The 18,018-nt window shown below is 40.1% G+C and overlaps 1 protein-coding gene across 7 annotated transcripts in view; it reads right to left on the reverse strand.

Moving 5' to 3' along the window:
- TOP6BL (TOP6B like initiator of meiotic double strand breaks) overlaps nt 1-18,018 on the reverse strand; it is a 45,465-nt gene that overhangs the window by 15,121 nt on the left and 12,326 nt on the right. For 5 of the 7 annotated variants that reach the window (XM_045183240.3, XM_053924395.2, XM_053924398.2 and 2 more), the window contains 7 exons: nt 17,157-17,266; nt 11,027-11,110; nt 9,820-9,875; nt 9,397-9,468; nt 7,734-7,929; nt 3,421-3,571; nt 1,473-1,619 (listed from right to left, as the gene is read on the reverse strand). In XM_045183240.3, the coding sequence (XP_045039175.2) occupies nt 1,473-1,619; nt 3,421-3,571; nt 7,734-7,929; nt 9,397-9,468; nt 9,820-9,875; nt 11,027-11,110; nt 17,157-17,266 (816 nt within the window). The remainder of the gene's footprint in view (nt 1-1,472; nt 1,620-3,420; nt 3,572-7,733; nt 7,930-9,396; nt 9,469-9,819; nt 9,876-11,026; nt 11,111-17,156; nt 17,267-18,018) is intronic. The other 2 variants (XM_053924396.2, XM_053924400.2) reach the window with 1 other exon arrangement.

The following is an 18,018-nucleotide window of genomic DNA, read 5'->3' on the forward strand; positions in this document are numbered from 1 at the left end:
GCATGGAAGGCGGGCAGCAGGACGAATCCCACTGCTGACAAGGTGTGTTCGACAAACAGGTGGCACCAGTCACCGTGCGCCTGTCCGATCGGGGGCTGTAGGCTACCCCCGTTCCTCCTATGAGCTGGGCCACGTCAGGCAGCACTGGAGTGCCCGGGGAGCAGAGTCCCGAGCAAAAGCGTTGAGAACACAGAAACACACCGGGAGCACCAGAGGAGAAGTTATGAACCTTTCCCCAGAAGGTAATACACTCTCCTTCTTGTTACTTCCTTCAAAGTTTAGAAGGGCATTGGGAAACACTTGAACTCATGTATAGGATTTATTGGGTTAAAATGTATAAGCCAACTCCCACTTATACTCAGTGGTTTTCAAACTTTACTGTATTTAAGGATCACCTGAGAATCTTGTTAAAAAATGCAAAATACTTGAGCCATACCAGATTTTTACATTACAGCAAAATAATGAGTTAATCTTTGGCCCAGGAAGCTGCACATTTTCAAATATTCCAGGTGACTCTCATGCATGTATTTCATGGGCCACAAAACAGTGAAACCACTGCTTTACCGCTAACAGAGAGAACCTTTCTGATAACAGGCTATCACCCATCTGTTAGGTAAATGCCCACGGCGCACCCCCGTGTACTCCTACGGGACAGATTCTCCCTTTGCAGGGGTCTAAGCGGCAATCACATAAAGCCGTTCATACCAGCACACTTACTCACACAGCTCCTCACATTATGTCTGAGAAACTGCAGCAAGGCCAAGAAAAACCAATAACATTTCTTAATTCCACCTGGAAAAGCAGTAGGGAAGTGAACAGTTCTCAAGCCTGAAAAGCTTCAAAAACATTCTGGTACCCGAGCCCCACCTCAGTCCAAGGAAATCTCTGAGGGTGTGAGGTTTGGACATTTTTTAGAAGCTCCTGCCCTGGCTGGTATGGCTTAGTGGATTAACAGCTGGCCTGCGAACCAAAGGGTGACTGGTTCGATTCCCAGTCAGGGCACATGCCTGGGTTGCTGGCCAGGTCCCAAGTAGGGGCAGCATGAGAGGCAGCCACACATCAATGTTTCTCTCCCTCTCTTTCTCCCTCCCTTCCCCTCTCTCTAAAAATAAATAAATAAATCTTTAAAAAAAAACAAAAAAAAAAGCTCCCCAGGTAATATACTGCGCAGCTCAGGGTGAAAACCACCCATCTAAGGTAATATGCCCTGTAGGCAGCACTGTGGGAAGTGTCTGCTGATTTCTGGTCAACCAAACCTGGAAATGTCATCACTTCATGATGCTTCACCATACAGGTCTTCTCCACAGGGCATATCATGTAACTTTACTGAAGCCAGGCTTTTCTAAATAGATATTCATTATTCTGCAGAAATATATCTAACTCGCATATGTGCATTATATAAAGTCTCCTTTTCTTTATTCTCTTAACACTTAAGGACACCCAGGCTGGCAGCCCCAAGTTCTTACACTTACCCCAGAGTTGCATTTGCTGGACTGGAAATCCGCTGTGGAAATCCACAAAGAGAATAAGCAGCAGAGTTTGTCCCTGAGGGTCCATATTTTGAGACTGATGCCCCTCACTGGATTCCACCTGATAACTCATGTCTGGAAGCACCATGTCTAGGGGAGAAGATGTTACATAGCATACTAGGAGAAGTAAAGCCCTCAAAATGCTAACTGAATAAAGAACCTATTCCTCCAACAAAGAAGGATCTGAGAGCTATCTAAATTTGAACACTCCCTTCTCCTCCTGAATCTGTTTCTCTATGCACAGCATGGAAGCAAAACAACAGTGATTCACAGGAAGAACATCAAAATGACAGCCACGTGCAAAATACACATCAAAGAGCACTGCTTAGCATGCACCGGGAAGCATTATGCAGTAAGTCCATGCATTTCTTAAGACAGCCTCCTAAGGTAAGTACTGTGAGTAAGAGGCGGAAGTCAGAGTCCAATCTGAGCAATGGTAATAGCTAACTTGTGTGGAATGCTTACTACATGCCATGTAACATTCAATTCTTTGCATTTAGACCTCACAACACTATGGCGTATAACCTATTCTTAAGCCCTTTCACAGACAAGAGGCACAGACAGGTTAAATACATTGCCCAACATGAGAGAGTAAGTGGTGAAATGGTTTTAGACTGACTCCGAAAACCTGTGCTTTTAATCACATTAAATGATATTTGTATTCCCAAGTAATCTGATGCTCTGTGGTCACTTTCTAGTGCCTTGATCCTTTACAATATAATCAGCATAGTCCTAAACTCCACCCAGATCCAGGTAGAGAAGTACCTTGGGTTCCGTGTCTGTCCTTTAGAGTAAGGAGTGAGTGAGATACGGGGTCATTTTCTCCATTATTCATTTCCAAATTTAACTGAGAAAGTTCAGGCATCAGGAATTGAAAAAAATAAAGGAACCCAACAAAGCATGAAAATAAAAGTGAAAGTGAAAAGAAGATGTGGAGAGCCCTAGGGATTTAAAAATCCCGATGACATGACATCCTGTTAAGACCAAACACTCTTTCTTCACAAAACCACTCACCTCCAGAGACCCTGTCCGAGGACCCCCTCCTTTCAGTCCGCCCTCTGGAACAACGACCTACTTAAGACAAAAGAGCCTTCCTCCAAGGCTTCCTTCCTGGATAAAGGTTCTGGCATTGCCCCCGATATCCTGCCCCACCTCAGGAGGCTTCGGTCCTCTCATGGCAATCGCAACTCCACAGGGCCTCTTCCCTAATGGTCACCTGCCTCCAGATCCACTTGGCCAGACGGCCTTCCAAATTCCAAAGGGCTCTAGCTAGCAACAGTCAAATTCAAGACTGTAAACTTCCTAGACAGAAGCTCATGGCTGTATAGACCTGTTTCACAGTGTTACTTGTTAGTCCAGTTTTTAAGCATCCATCTTTCAACATGATTCACCCAAAACTCATATTGACTAGGCTCTACATGAATACTACAGCCAGGTTCCTAGGTCTGTCACTAAGATTTATACTCCTGCCTTGTATTTATGTGGTGTTTTAATTTTTTATAAGTAATTTTATGTGGATTTTCTCATCTTATTAGGAAACATTTCTCTTCCACAATAGTTCAAAAGTGTAATTGCTCCCATACCAAGCTTTCTAAGGCCCCAGAGATGACAGATTAAGGTACAACAGAAACCCTCTGAACAAGTCCCTACAAGATGAAGGCCACTGGCTACTTCAAGAGGACCAGAAATAGAAGAGGCAAAAGAGGAAGTGAGAGGAGACCTAGCATCAACATGTAATGGGAAAACAGCTGGGATCTGATGGGGCATCGCTTCTAGATATTTGCCTCAGACCAAGTGGACCCTCAAACTTATACCTGCTATTTACATGTCCTCGCATTTTTCTGATAGTCTCCAGTCTTCTTTATTCCTGTGCAAAGAGAGGGAGATATACCTCTATCCAAACTGAGATCCAAATTGGGCACCATACACAAGTGGTATTTCTTCCAGTCCATGAAATAAGAGATATCTTTGCAGACAGTAGTAATTGACTGTTCCTGGCTTGGCAATATCAGAGGCAGACCTGAAGGTCCATACAGAAATACGTATAGGTGCTAAAGAAAACTTCCAAATTTTAGCTTTTTTATGAATATGTATTCATTTGCATTAAAACAAACATAACATTAACCTGTTTCACACTCCCAGAAATAAACTAGTGTGCCAGGCACTTATGTGTTAATCCTTTTACACATTGAAGATAGGTGTCAGATACCACAGACAGATCCACTAGAATCCTCAGAAATTTATTCTGGCTTTAATGTGTGTGGGCTACGTATAGTATTAGTACAATTAGTTACACAATTAGTTTATTCATCCTACTCATTCAATCATAGATTTGAGTGGCGCCCCCGATTAAACACTGTACTAAGTTCTGGGGACACAAAGATGAATATCTAGATTTAATATTTACCTTCAAGTTATCATGTATATAGTATGGGAGATACAGGTAAAAAACAGTAAACTGTAATACAATGTGCTATATGCGTATACACACACACGCATACACACACACACAGGAGTATTTTCCAGTAAGTATTTGAGTATACTCTGATTGTAAAGGGAACTCATCTCACCTTCTCTAACTCTATTAAGACAAAGAAGGACAGGCCCCCAGAAATGGTCTCCTTGCTCTTGACTTCCCATTTCCATTCTGATCCTCCCTTTAACCCAAGGTTTCTCAACCTCAGCACTACTGACACTTTAAGCCAAGTAATTCTTTGTTGGGTTGGGCAGGGGGAGGGCTGTCCTGTGCATTGCAGGACGTTTAGCAGCATCCCTGGCCTCTACCCCTCCCCCAATTCAGGACACTCAGAATGTCTCCAGACATTGCCAAATGTCATCTGAAGGCAAAATTACCCACTTATAAACCACTGCCTAACATTTTTGCCTGAACCAAAGTAAAGAGACCATATTTTTTCTTTATTTTTCTTTGTTTTCATTTTTTAATAGGACAAATGCAAGGCATTGAGTGTGAAGATTACGATTCTTACCCAGGAGGCACCGGGGTGTTAGGAAAAGCCACAACAGAACAAAGGTTGGCAATGCCCACAAAAAAGTGTCCATCACAGATCCAAGAACATGAGCTAAGGCCAACACACTCTCTATTTAAAGCCAGGAGAGCTTCGAGGTGCTCAAACTTGAAGTAAGAGTGGGGTATCTGAAGAGTCAAAATATGTGATTGTCTTTTAATTGGATTAACCATTTACATTTCATAAGAATATTGCTATGGTTGGGTTTAAATATGCGATCTTGTTATCTGTTTTCCACTTGTTCCCAGTATTCTGTTTTCCTTTTTCTCTTTTTTAGTCTTTGGATTCTGTTTTGATTGGATATATTTTATAATTCCATTTATCCTCCTTTTTTGCTTAGCTGTTATAACTACTTATTGTATTAACTTAGGGATTATTTTAGGCTTTATAATATACAACTTTAACATCACAGTCTACCTTCGTGATGTAACAGCTGACACGCATATGGTATAAGAACCTTTCAACAATGTACTTCCCTTCCGCCCCTCCTCACCTTTATACAATCATCACACATTTTACTTCCACACGTTATAAGCCTTCTGTGCTGTTGTAATTTTTGCTTTAAACAATTATCTTTTAAGAAGATTTTAAAAATTGGGCAAAAATCTTCTATGTGTACCCAGATAGTTCCTATTCCGAGTGCTCCTCTTCACTGAGTGGATCCAGAACTCCAGCTGGTATCATTTTCCTTCTGCCTGAAGGATTTCCTTTAACATTTCTTATAATACACACTGGTAATGAAGTCTTTTGTCTTTTGTACATCCAAAAAACTCTTCATTTTGCCTCCATTTTTGAAAAATATTTTCTCTGGGTATAGAATTCCAGGTTAACAGTTTTCTTTTTTTCTTTCATTACTTTAAAGATGTGGCTCCATTTTCTTCTAGCTTACACTGTTTCCAGAAAGAAATCTGCTGTAATTCTTATCTTTGTTCCTCTATGGGTAAATGAATCTTTTTATCTCTAGATGCTATTAAGATATTTTATTTATTACTGGCTTTGAGCAATTTGATTATGACATGTTTTGGAATAATTTTCATCTTATTTCTTTTTTTAAAGATTTTATTCATTTTTAGAGAGAGGGGAAGAGAAGGAGAAAGAGAGGGAGAGAAATATCAATGTGTGATTGCCTCTTGCACCCCCCATACTGGGGACCTGGCCTGCAACCCAGGCATGTGCCCTGACTGGGAATCAAACTGGTGACCCTTTGGTTTGCAGCCAGCACTCAATCCACTGAGCTACACCAACCAGGGCCTAATTTTCATCTTATTTCTTATGCTTAGGGTTCATTAATCTTCTTGGATCTGCTGGTTTATAGTTTTCATCAAATTTGGAAAATTTGGGAACATTACTTCCTCAGATATTGTATCTGCCCTCCTTCCCTTCAGGACTCCAGTTACACATTCCTGAATTAGGCCACGTGAAGTTACCTCACAGTTCACAGACGTTCTGTTCATTTTCTTAAAGTCCTTTTGCTGTCTCATTTTAGGTGGTTTCTAATGCTGTCTCCCAGTTCACTCATCTCTTCTTCTGCAACGTACAAATCTATAATTAATCTTCTACATTGCATTACTGACCTAAAATTGTAGTAATTTTCATCTCTAGAAGTTAAAATTTGGGTCTTTTACTTAATAGAGTCAATCTTCCTCTCTTGAACATAAGGAATACAGTTAAACCTGGATTAATGTCCTTATTTCCTAATTCTGTCATCTGTTTCATTTCTAGGTAGGTTTCCATCAATTGAAGTTTTCCCCCTTCTTTATGGATCCTATTTTCCTGATTGTTTTACATGCCAATTAATTTTTTATTGGATGCCCAGCATTGTGAAGTTTACCTTATTGGGTGTGGAACATGTTGTATTCTGTAAATATTCTTGAATTTTCTTTTCTGGGACACTATAGAGTTAGTTGGAAACAGTTTGAGCATTCTGGGTCTTTTAAGCTTCATTAGGTGGGATCACAGAAGCCTGTAGGATAAAACTAACTTTTCTCTACTACTCAGGCAAACCCTTGATGCCTTGTGAAATATGAGCTTTTTCCTTCCTTCCCACCTAATAGGAACTTCACTATCTCCAGCTGTGTGCACTCTGGGGTTCTGCCCTGCCTGAAGCTCCCTCTGTGTCCATGCACGTCTCTCCCCTCAAGCACTCGTTTCTGTAGAACCTGCCTACCTGCCTGGACCTCCCTGAACTGGAACATTTGCCTCCTCGACTCAAGAGAGATTCACCAGATGCATTCCCTCCCTGTGCTGTAGTCTGGAAATTCTCTCTAGAAAGTACGGTGGGGCGATCATAGGGATCACTTTTGTCTGTAGCCTCTTTCCAGATCCAATGTCCCATACTACCTGTTGTGTAATAAATTAAAACTGTCATTTAATATAATTTGCCCATCTTTCAGTTGTTCAAGTGGGAAGTTAAATCCAGTTCCTGCTATTCTACCACAGCTTGAAGTGGAAGTTTCTAAGTCCTTCTCACATAATCTCATGAGCATTTGATAGCTTCCTTGCTTTTGGCCCAACAAGATTCCAAATTCGTCTAGTACATTTCTACTTTAGGCCTAGAATAAGCCATTTCACTTTTTTAAAAAAATGTCTGTCTCTATAGATATGCTTATTCTGGATATAGAAATCTCAATATCAACTTTAGTCATTCCCCACCCCTAATCTCTCCCTACTCCAACAGCAAATTCATCACCTCACTATGTCGAGTCCTCTCAGTCTCCCCTTTCCATAATCATGACACTTTAACTCAGGCACTCCATCTCTCTTGCCCAGTTCCCTTTCTCACGTACTTAGCCATTACTGACTCCTTTCTCCCGTCCATCCTGCACAATGCTGCTAGAAACTCCCAAAACATTCGATGGTTTCCCACCATACAGAGAGTGAAGTTCACACTCCTTAGCGTAGCACTCAAGACCCACCACACCAACTCCAAAGGGCTGTCCCAGCCTCACCCTCCCTCTTGCACATCAGGTGAAAGGAGTGTGGCGCACGTGCACACCCTGCAGTTTCCAGCTTCTTAGGAAAGTTCTCAAGCTTGGCTTTCACATTGGATTTTCGTTTGTATACAAATCCTACTTGCTTCGTGAGACACAGAGTTTATATGCCAAAGGCTTTTCTAAAATGGGGACATGACAATTCATTTTCAAAGACAATTGTATGGATTCCATCACAGAAAGGATATGGAAACTGAAGAAATCCTATTCAGCTGGTTGGAAAAGGCCTTCGGGCAGGGACACACAGCGGCAGCCGGAGTCAGTGTCAGCTCTCCCAAAATGTCCATGCCAGCCACGTCACCGGGGATGAAAAGCATTACGGGATGTCCTAGAACAGGATGGATTCTGCTGCAGAGTAATTGAGTTGAACCCAATGTTGGTCCACTGTCAAAAAAACAGGTAAGACAAATTTAGCTTTTTCCCTCTTAAGAAATTCTTTAAAAAGGCATTCAAAATTCCTTTTATAGTCTCTAGCATATGCATAACCATATAACTCACCACATCAGTTTCGTTGGAGTTTGTGATTCCCACTCAGGGAATTACAAGCAATAGACAGAATAGACAAACTGGCATTTCAGGGATGGCATCATGGCTCCTGCTTTTACTGCCAAAAGTGGCAGTTCTATGTCCTCAAAAATGTATTTCATCCACTAAAATTACTCAATGTTTCTGACCCGAAGTGTCCAAGATCATTCAAAGATCAGCATGGCGGAAGTGAAAGTGAGGGAGGGGGCTCGTAATCACAAATAACCTAACACTGGCCGCAGATATTCAGAAGGCTGCCCCCCCCCACACACTACACCTCTCCCTGAAAGAGGATGAGGTTACCGTTTGATAGGAGTAGTGAGAAAACATTAGGACACCTTTGTGTCCTAGAAAGAATCTAGTGAACTTTAATATTTGTTTACTCTCCAACACTCTTTTCTAAACACAAAATAAATATTAATGGACCTTTACCTCTCTCTCTAAATTAATCACGTCACCCAGGGAAATGTGTCCACAGTCTATGATAACAAGATGTCCACCTGTACGGAATGTAGGGTACTGGAAGATTACTGAATATGTGAGTGCTGCTTTGGTTCCTGCACACACTAAACAATAAACAATATTCTGATCTGAGGCATAATTTTGGACACGCGTAAGAAAATGGACTTAAAAACCATGAGCAGTCTCTTCAAGTCTGAAGAGCCTACGACTGCCAGCGCTATTTCAGAGGATGTACATGAAGGCAGAAACTATTGAATAAAAATACATTAGTTGGACTTAAACATAAGTAAGGTTTTTTCTTGCTATAATTCATGTTCACTTTGGATTCTGTGGGAGTTGGGTAGCACAGGACCACGAGGCAGAGGGCTCTGTGTACTCCATACTGTACGCCACCCCCTCCATGGATTTTCTTTTTTTTGCAGTCTGCAGAAGGTGGAGGTTGGGAGAGAGATGATTTCCAAATCTATGCAAAATGCTGACGCACAAACAATAATACACAAAGAATTCCTCTGTATTCATAGTATCTCTCTGGCTAAGAATTCAAGTAACCTTTTAAAAATTCATTTCTCTCTTTTCATATCTCAATGAGATTGGTTTAGCAAGGTACGTTTTGTTTCGTTTACAGAAGAAAATAAGGCATAGAGAGGAGAGAGAACATATCCTCAGGTCCATCAGAATATATTCAAGGAGCCATGAATAATAATAGTTTTCAATACAAATAGCTTAAAAGTTTTACTTTCACTTTTCTGACAGTATCTGACATCTAGTCGATGACAAGTGAGGCCATTTTCAATTGCTGCCACATTCACACTCAGAATGGGAGAGTAAAACATGGAGAGGGACGGCGCTGCTCTCCCCCTTCACCTCATATAGTGCTGACAGTTCACGACAAGAGCAATTCCATTCGACAGGTTCAAAGTCGGTTCATTCTCTGACCTGCAAAGCAAAGAAAAACTAAGCCATATCTTAAAGATTCTAATACCAATTTCTGCCAGATACAAATTTTGATATATGATTATTACCACCCCCAGAGATTACTGGAATTCAGTAATCACTTAACGAAGGCTAAATGACAATTTTTAAGTTTACCCACTCTAGTGAAAGGGAAAGACATAAAAGGTCTAGATGAATCTATTTACTCATTAAAAACTAACATAGAATAAGTGTAGGGGTCTCAGAATAGTAATTTCAAAGTGACTTTGGCTCAATAAATCAATCTTTGAACCTACTGGAAATAGGACAATAATGACTGAGAAAAGTGGCAGAGCCATGGATTTAAGGACTTACCCAAAGATTTCCGTAGAGAGGACTCCATTCATCTTTACACTGAAATTAAATCTAATCTGCAAAATAAATGGTGTGAGATTTAACACGCACCAGGGTAGATATTAAAAACGTCTACACTCAATTCCTAGAGGAGGTATTCTTTATATCACCCTTCTTTCACTTGCACTAACATAGTGGACACTTATCTGTGTTCAAATCCTGCATCTTAAAAATATCGCATCCAACACTACAATTCCAATAGTCACAAGTTATCAGGAAATCCTATCCTTTTGTCCTTTGCTGTTCTCCTGATGTACTTTTTTTCCCTTCTTAAAGGAACTACCAATTTTTCTCCCTCTTCTTTCCATTGTTTATCATACAAGGAACATTCCATGCTTTTTTTCTTTGCTTTTTCTTCCCTGTCCCATCTGACGTTTTTGTCTTCCCTCCAATTTATTTCACTGTTTCCTACCTTCAACCTACATTTTTCTCTCTATGGAACATAAAAGGTTATAGGGGACTCCAGAGCCAGACTGCCTGTGCTCGGATCCTGGCTCGGCAAGTTATTTATCCTGTGCACCTTAGTTTCCTCAGCTATGGAACGGGCATGACGGTGAAACTGTTTCACGAGGGGCATTACTGGGGTTGAACGAGTAAGTGCAAGGAGAACATTTAGAATAGTGACTGACAAGAAATAAGCACTGAACCCTGCTGACAACAAAAGAAGTAGGAAGGCAACTTGAGGAAAAAAAGGGGAAAGCTGTATAGCACACTTAGCTATGTGTGCATCTTTATAAACATACCTGACTACAGATGATAATAAAAATTTTGCTCTCAAAAGATCAAAGTGCTTTATCAAAATGTCCTTATTTGTTCTTACTGTCACTTTAGAAAAGGAGACAATCAACAAGGTTCGTCATCCAGGTTTAACAGAAAAATGAAACACAGAGGAGGAAAAAGAGGTGCCCCGAGTGATACAATAAAGCAGTAAAGAAGTGAAAATAAGAACCCAAAGAGAGCTCTCTCCACATCAAGGGCTCCCAACTACGCATGTGACCAGTATCAAGCTGCCTTAGGGACACAGAAACCAAACCAACTCCGTATTAAAAGTTATAATCATGTCATTAAAAGAAAACTAACCAGATCCTTCCACATTTTACAGAGTAGAGATCTCTTGAAAACGTGACTTAAATAAGAGAATCTTTATTGTGCAAAAAAAACAGCTTACCTTAGGGTGCACCATGACAATCTTGCGTAAAAAATTCTTTATAACCAGACTGTCTGTCACCAAAGTTCTGGGCTGTTCATCAACCTGCAACAACACAACACAGCATCTACCACACATACACGAACCCAAAAGTACAAACGAATCGCATTATGGTATTTCTTCCTATAGAAGTAATACCCCAAAAAGCTTTGCAGACATCGAAGGGAAACATCTTTGGTCTAAGAACTGGACAAAAAAGGGAATCTAATAGTCATCATTTCTTCGGTTAAAATACTTATTTCATGGAGCTTCGGAAGACACGTGAACAATAATCAGAGTAAAACCTACAATCTCAAAGCCACCTTTTGGAACAAACTTAAAAGTAATTTAAAAGTAATTCAGGCTGGAGCTGAGAAGAGTAACTCTATCTTCACTCAACCACCCTAATGTGAGTCAATTTGTATTGAGAATATGCGTGGCCCTGGCCGGTGTGGCGCAGTGGATGGAGCGATTGAGCGCTGGCCTGCAAACCGGAACGGTTGCGCGTCAGGGCACATGCCTGGGCTGCAGGCCAGGTCCCCTGCTGAGAGCATGTGGAAGGCAATCTTCATGTATCTCTCCCACATCGATGTTTCTCTCCCTCTCTTTCTCCATCCCTCCCCCGCTCTGAAAATAAATAAAATCTTTTCCGAAAAAATATGAATGAAGTCAAAGGAGCAGACACTGAAAGAAACCTATTTTTGAATGTAAATTGACTCTTCCAAGCATTTATTTTTAGAGAAAAGTTGTAAAGCAAAAAACTCAAAAGCCAGAAGACCTGTGTTCTAGCATTATCTCTGTAAAGATTACTTAAGTATCTGTGAATAAAAAAAAAAATCACTTAACTGCTCTGGACCTTATTTCCTAATCAGCAAAAGAGGGATAAAACTTACCCTTTTTACCTCACAGAACTGTTTTAAAGATCAAACAATTAATCTAAAGGTGTATGTTACGTACACGGAAACAGTAACAGACCCCACCTGTTGAATGCCCACTGTGTGGCAAGCATCATGCAGGTGCTATACATACGTTACCTCACAACAATCCTGGAGGCAGGTATTTACTATCCCTTCTTTGTAGATTAAAAACAAAAACAAACTGAGGCTCAGAGAAGTTAGGCAACTCACCTGAGATCACTAAGCTGCTTAGTGACAGAGCCAGAATGTGGCCCTACGTCTGCTTAAAGCTAATTGTCCTTGCTCTTCGCAATACACCCTGACACCTCCCTACAAATATATTAAGACTTACCGTCCAATACCGGCTTTCTCTATTCCAGGAATGGTGCTAAAGTATCTTACTTATATTACTTCATTACCCCTCACAAAAACGCTATAGGAACCTATAACGTTTTCTGGATGAAAAAAGTGAGTCCCAAAGAGGTTAAAAACTTTCCCAAGGATACCTACTTTGGTTCCAAAGCTTTAATATTAACCACTTCCCTATATTTAATATAGTGTCCCTAAAACCAATCAGAAAAGGTGTCCTAGAAAAGGGAGAAGTCCAAGAGAATGAGAAAAGGAAATGGAGTGAGAAAAATCAGTAAGATCGTACCGATGACTCGGAGAATGCAGAGCCACGTACGGGGTACATATGAAAGGGGAAAATGGTCCAGCCTCAAAATCTCATAATACAGTAAAGAGAAACATGTAAATATCTAATGAAGAATTGATTTTAATACTTTCTATAAATACACTGAAAAAATGACCAGGAACTGTGTGATGGACAGAGATAATTAGAAGAAAACAAAATTATTAGAAAAATGAATGAGAATTATTAGAAAATTCTGGAAAGAAATCTGGGATTATTCATACCCATAATTAGTGGTAATTAAGTGGTAACTGCAGCACACATTACAGTCACATTCTTCATGTAAAACTTTTTATTATAAAATGTTTACGCAGAAAAGCAATGGTCTCTTAAAAGCATTTGCTGTACTTAACACTTCCAAAACAACTTCTTGGAACACTTTCAAACTTCTGTAACCTTGGTGATTACAGGGCGTATCACAGAAAGGGCTAATTATATCCAGCAGCAAGGCACCCGAATAAGCGAAAGTTCCTTGAGCAGCTACCAGAGTGGGGCTACAATTAAGAATGATGAGAGCGACCATTTATTGAACACCTGCTACATGACAAGCAGCTTATATGCAAGCAGGAAATGCCCCCGTTTTATTGACGAGGATAATGAGACCGAGTAAGCTAATTAATTTGCCTAAGGTCCCACATAGCTAGTTGAGTAGCAGAACTGGGATTCAACCCAGGTCAGACCAACTCCAAACCCCACATTCTGCTGTGCATCCCACCTCTCTAGAGAATGTTCATTTTCTATGCATATAGCTCTCTGAGTCAGATATTCCATAATCTGTCATTATTTTTTACGGATCCTGACAGACACTGCTTACGTGTAGCTACTGAATATATGTATTTATTCACTCCTGTAACACTTAACGTGGCTTATTATGTACCTGGGCCTACAGAGATAAATAAAACAATCTCAATCTGAAGAGTTCACAGTTAAGTAGAAGAGAAATACAAATAAATCACATTGCTAATAATATAAAAAGTATCATGATTTAGATATGTAAGAGATGCTAAAAAATACAAGGACTGGAACCTAGTCCAGACTGAGAAGATAAGAGACCTAAATGTCGGGTCAGCAGAGGGTATTAACACAAAGCAAACAGCTTCTTTTAAGATCTACTCATAAATTATTGAGACCGACAGACAGACAGATGCACTCTGACGGAGTACAGTGTCTTTTACAGTCTTTTATAATTGGGTGTTAGAAACCCAGTACCCCAGCCTGACATACCTATGGAAGTGGTGAATTCACTTAAGAGTCGTTAGGAAAAAACAGATGTTGCCAGCGCTGGGCAGCAGAAACCGCTATTGAATTATATGTTACAGACTTCACCTTTAGAAACAAGTCTAATTATATGATAGAATATGGGAACTGTTTTATATTTTGAAAAACAAACTTATGCAGTCATGGGCCCTATATGATTTTCTAGGGGAAAGTCAATCAGTGTGTCTGTCTCTTTAAATAGACAGATAATAGATAAATACAGAGATCAACAGGTATAAATTCAGAGATATGTTTGTATGCATATATGTATATCTCTGCCCATTTTATCATTTAGTATTATGGCAAAAATAAATATAACCATGGATCAAGATGTCAAGATCTTGTAAAATCAAATTGTTTTTGGAGGGACATGTTACCCAGCCTAATGGATCCCAAGGATGCAGGACTGACTCAGAATAACCAAAACTCCTTGCTTCTCTCCTCAGTCTTCCCTGAGATTAGTTCTCCTCACATTCCCAAAGCAGTGGATCATTTATTACAGCTTTAAAAAAAATTATTTTAGCCCTGGCTGGTGTGGCTGAGTGGATTGAGTGTGGACCTGCGAACCACAGGGTCGTGGTTCGATTCCCACTCAGGGCACGTGCCTGGGTTTGTGGGCTGGGTCCCCAGTGGGGGACACGCGAGAGGCAACTACACATTGATGTTTCTGTCCCTCTCTCCTTCCCTACCCTTCTCTCTAAAAATAAATAAGTAAAATCTTTTAAAAGAATTATTTTAGAGAGAGAGAGGAAAAGGGGGCAGAGGGGAGGAAGAGAGAGAGAGAGATGGATTTGTTGTTCCACTTACTTATACATTCATTGGTTGACTCTCGTATGTGCCCTGAGCAGGGATCAGATCTGCAACTTGGCCCTCAGGACGATGGTCTAACTCAGCTACCCGGCCAGGATTTCTGATAGCTTCTTCCTGCACATCTGCTATGAGTCTTGCTACTTGAGCCCTCTCCCCAACTGAGGCATACATAACGAAATCTTTCACTATCTCCGTTTTTTCTCTTCTCACTCTCTTCATTCAAATACCTTTTAAGTAGCTGCCCAGTACCAGAGACGATGAGACATAATGGAACAAATACTTTCCAGAAATCCTTGTTCCTCTGAGGTCATGCTAATCTTTTACAAACTTTCTTTACCCATCACTAGCTGACTCCTGGCTACTAAGCTCTCCTCCTCACTCCAAGTTCTGCCGTCACCTTGACTGATTTCCACATCCAAGTAGTTGAGCGGTCTAAGCAACGACTTAGTCTCACAATTCCCTGGCCTCTTCAGCTCCAATGATCTTGACTTCCACTCATTTCTGTCCACCTATTTCCAGAGCCACAGCTTGGAACTGTGCAATTCTGGAACCCTTACACCGAAAGGCCCACTGTTCTGTGAAAAGCTATATACCAAAACATTAATAGTGGCTACTTTGATTATCTAAAATTATCTCTGTTCTAAATGTTCATTTTGATTTTCCTGAGAGAAACACTATAACGGGGGGAAAAAAAAAACAAAAAACAAGAGAAACTTTATCACTCCGATGACAATTTCCTATTCTTTCAAGTTTCTGAACCCCTTATACCCAGAAAAACTGTTTTTCAGCCTCATCAAGACCTCTAGGCTGGTGTATCTCTCCACACCATGCCCCTCTCCTTTCGTGGAGAGTGAATAAAAACTTTATTCTCTTAAAAAAATTTAAAAGACCTCTAGATGTTGACCTGGCCTCACTGGGTAGGTACCTTCCTTCCCTATCAGAGTGCTCAGTGCTTGCCTTTTTCATGGCACGTATTACAGTGTTGAATTATTTCTTTGTCTGTCTTTTCCTTTACATTTCAAGTTCCTGGGGATCAAGTAACACATTTTGGAACTCTCTACCTTCTAGTATAGTGAGGCTAACTTGAACAAAAACAAATTTCTGAATGAATGGCTACTGAGACAGCAGTATCCATTCATTACTCATTGATTAATAAGTAAGACTGGTTCAAAATCTGTCACTTAACTTTTGTAGGACCTTCAGAAAGTCATTCAAATTGAATCTGTTTTCATATCTGTAAAATAGGGTGATAATCCTTGTCCTAGCCACTTCATAGTTTCTAGGAGGCTTAAATAATATATAAATGTTAGGTAGAAGAGTTATCATTGTTTGTTCAGACTGGCTCAAGCACGCGCTCTCCTCTTCTAGAACTGCTTTCCTTGGTTCACTGGTATCAGCTTTTTTTATGGCTATTTCACATTGATAGTTTCAGAGCTGATGAACCATTAATTGCTCCAGATTGTTTACCCTTCAGTTCCTCTAAATAAGATAAGGCACAGCCAGGGGATATCTGTTGTCCCTGTTCCTTTTAGAAGGAGCATATAGTTGTTCCTATATGGAGAAGGCCTCCCAAATGTTTCTTGGGAGAATGTTTAAGGTACTCTAATTCTTTATGTCTCCACCACTTCAAAGGAAGGAAAGACAGATGATTGGATAATTGCTAAAGAAAATGTAGAATTCAGCTGTCATTCATAAATCTGGGCTACAAATAAATCAATAAAAATCTGTAAACCAACATAAAAAAATGTATCCAAATAGGATCTGCACTGGGAATCCATTTTTATTTTCTTTTTCAGGAGATCCGAATTTAAATAATGGCATGTTTCAATGGTTCTCAAATGTACCTGCAAATTAGGAATCATTGAGATTTTAAAAATATTACAAAGCCCATGTGACACCTGTTATGGACTGAATTGTATCCGTCAAAATTCACATGAAGTCTACCTGCCATGTGACTGTATTTGGAGGTGGGGCCTTAAGGATGTAATGAAGCGTAAATGAGGGCATAAGAGTGGGGCCCTAATTCGATAGGGCTGGAACCCTCACAATAAGAGGAAGAGGCACCAGACAGCTCTCTCCAGATATGTACAGAGGAAAGCCCCTGAGAAGAAACAGTGACAAGGCACTTTGATCATGGACTTCTAGTCTCCAGAAGTATAAGATAAATCTCCTTCTATTGGATGTAAGCCACCCAACCTGTGGTATTTTTCATGGCAGCTCATGCAGACTAATCCAACATCCTAGATCAATTAAATCAGAACCTTCTGGAGTGGGATACAAATATTAGTGTTTTGGAAGCTCCCAGGTGATTTAAAATCTGTGCAGGAAAGTTTGGGAATCAATGCTTTATTGCATTGAACTTGGAACTGTGACTCGCCTAGGCTTTTTTTCCCTAGGTGATTTGTACAAAAATAAGAATCAAAGTATCAGTGGTTTATAGACCCACAACAAAACCTGCCTCAAAAGTCATCTGGAAAGGTGTTACCCTTGATTCGTCCTGAGAATAGCTGGCTTCCTCCGAAGTCCAGTCCAGTTTGGCAGAGAGTCCGGGCAGGATAGATCGCATCTCTGTGTGAGAAGGAATGGCGACAAAATAGAACAAGCAGTTTGGATAAGCACCAGAATTCTGGAATTGTTTATCAAACTTAAGAGCCAAGAAGGCTTTTCCCTGATGAAAAGATTATCTGCAAAATTTAAACTATGACTGGAAATGGCTATGCATCAGCAAGTTGCTTGAACATTTAGAATTACATTATAGAATTAAGACATTTAATCCCATGTTTTCAATTTTCTCATTTGTTAAATCATTTGTGTTTTCAGTTAATTTCCACAAGGTCATAACCAATGCCAGATAGAGCTGATAGCTCTATCTGATATTCTTGTAATTTTAGAGCTGACAGCTCTATCTGATATTCTTGTATTTTTAATAAATAAACTATTATTTAATAAACATAAACCCAGTAAGTGCACTTATTTAGAACCAAAAGCAGAAAAATTCAAGAATGACCCTCTCTGGCATTTACCCAACACAATATGTTGTTTATTAAGATAATCTTTAACAAAGAAAAGCACACCTTGCTACTTATAATTCATAAATTAACCACTTGGTGTATTTACATGTATTGACTCAACTATCTTTCCACAAGGTGTCAGTGAGTCCGGGTCATCATCAGCAAAGAGACCTTAAGGTATGCACCACCCTTCTTCCTCTCTGTACCCTGGCACTCCTATTACAAAAGGAAAAACCAGTTTCCCATTTTATAAAGTGCCATCCCTTATTTCCTCTCTACAGTATTATAAAGAGAACTAAATATGAATAA

Source organism: Desmodus rotundus, chromosome 5 (assembly GCF_022682495.2).
Source record: "Desmodus rotundus isolate HL8 chromosome 5, HLdesRot8A.1, whole genome shotgun sequence".
NCBI classification, from domain to species: Eukaryota; Metazoa; Chordata; class Mammalia; order Chiroptera; family Phyllostomidae; genus Desmodus; species Desmodus rotundus.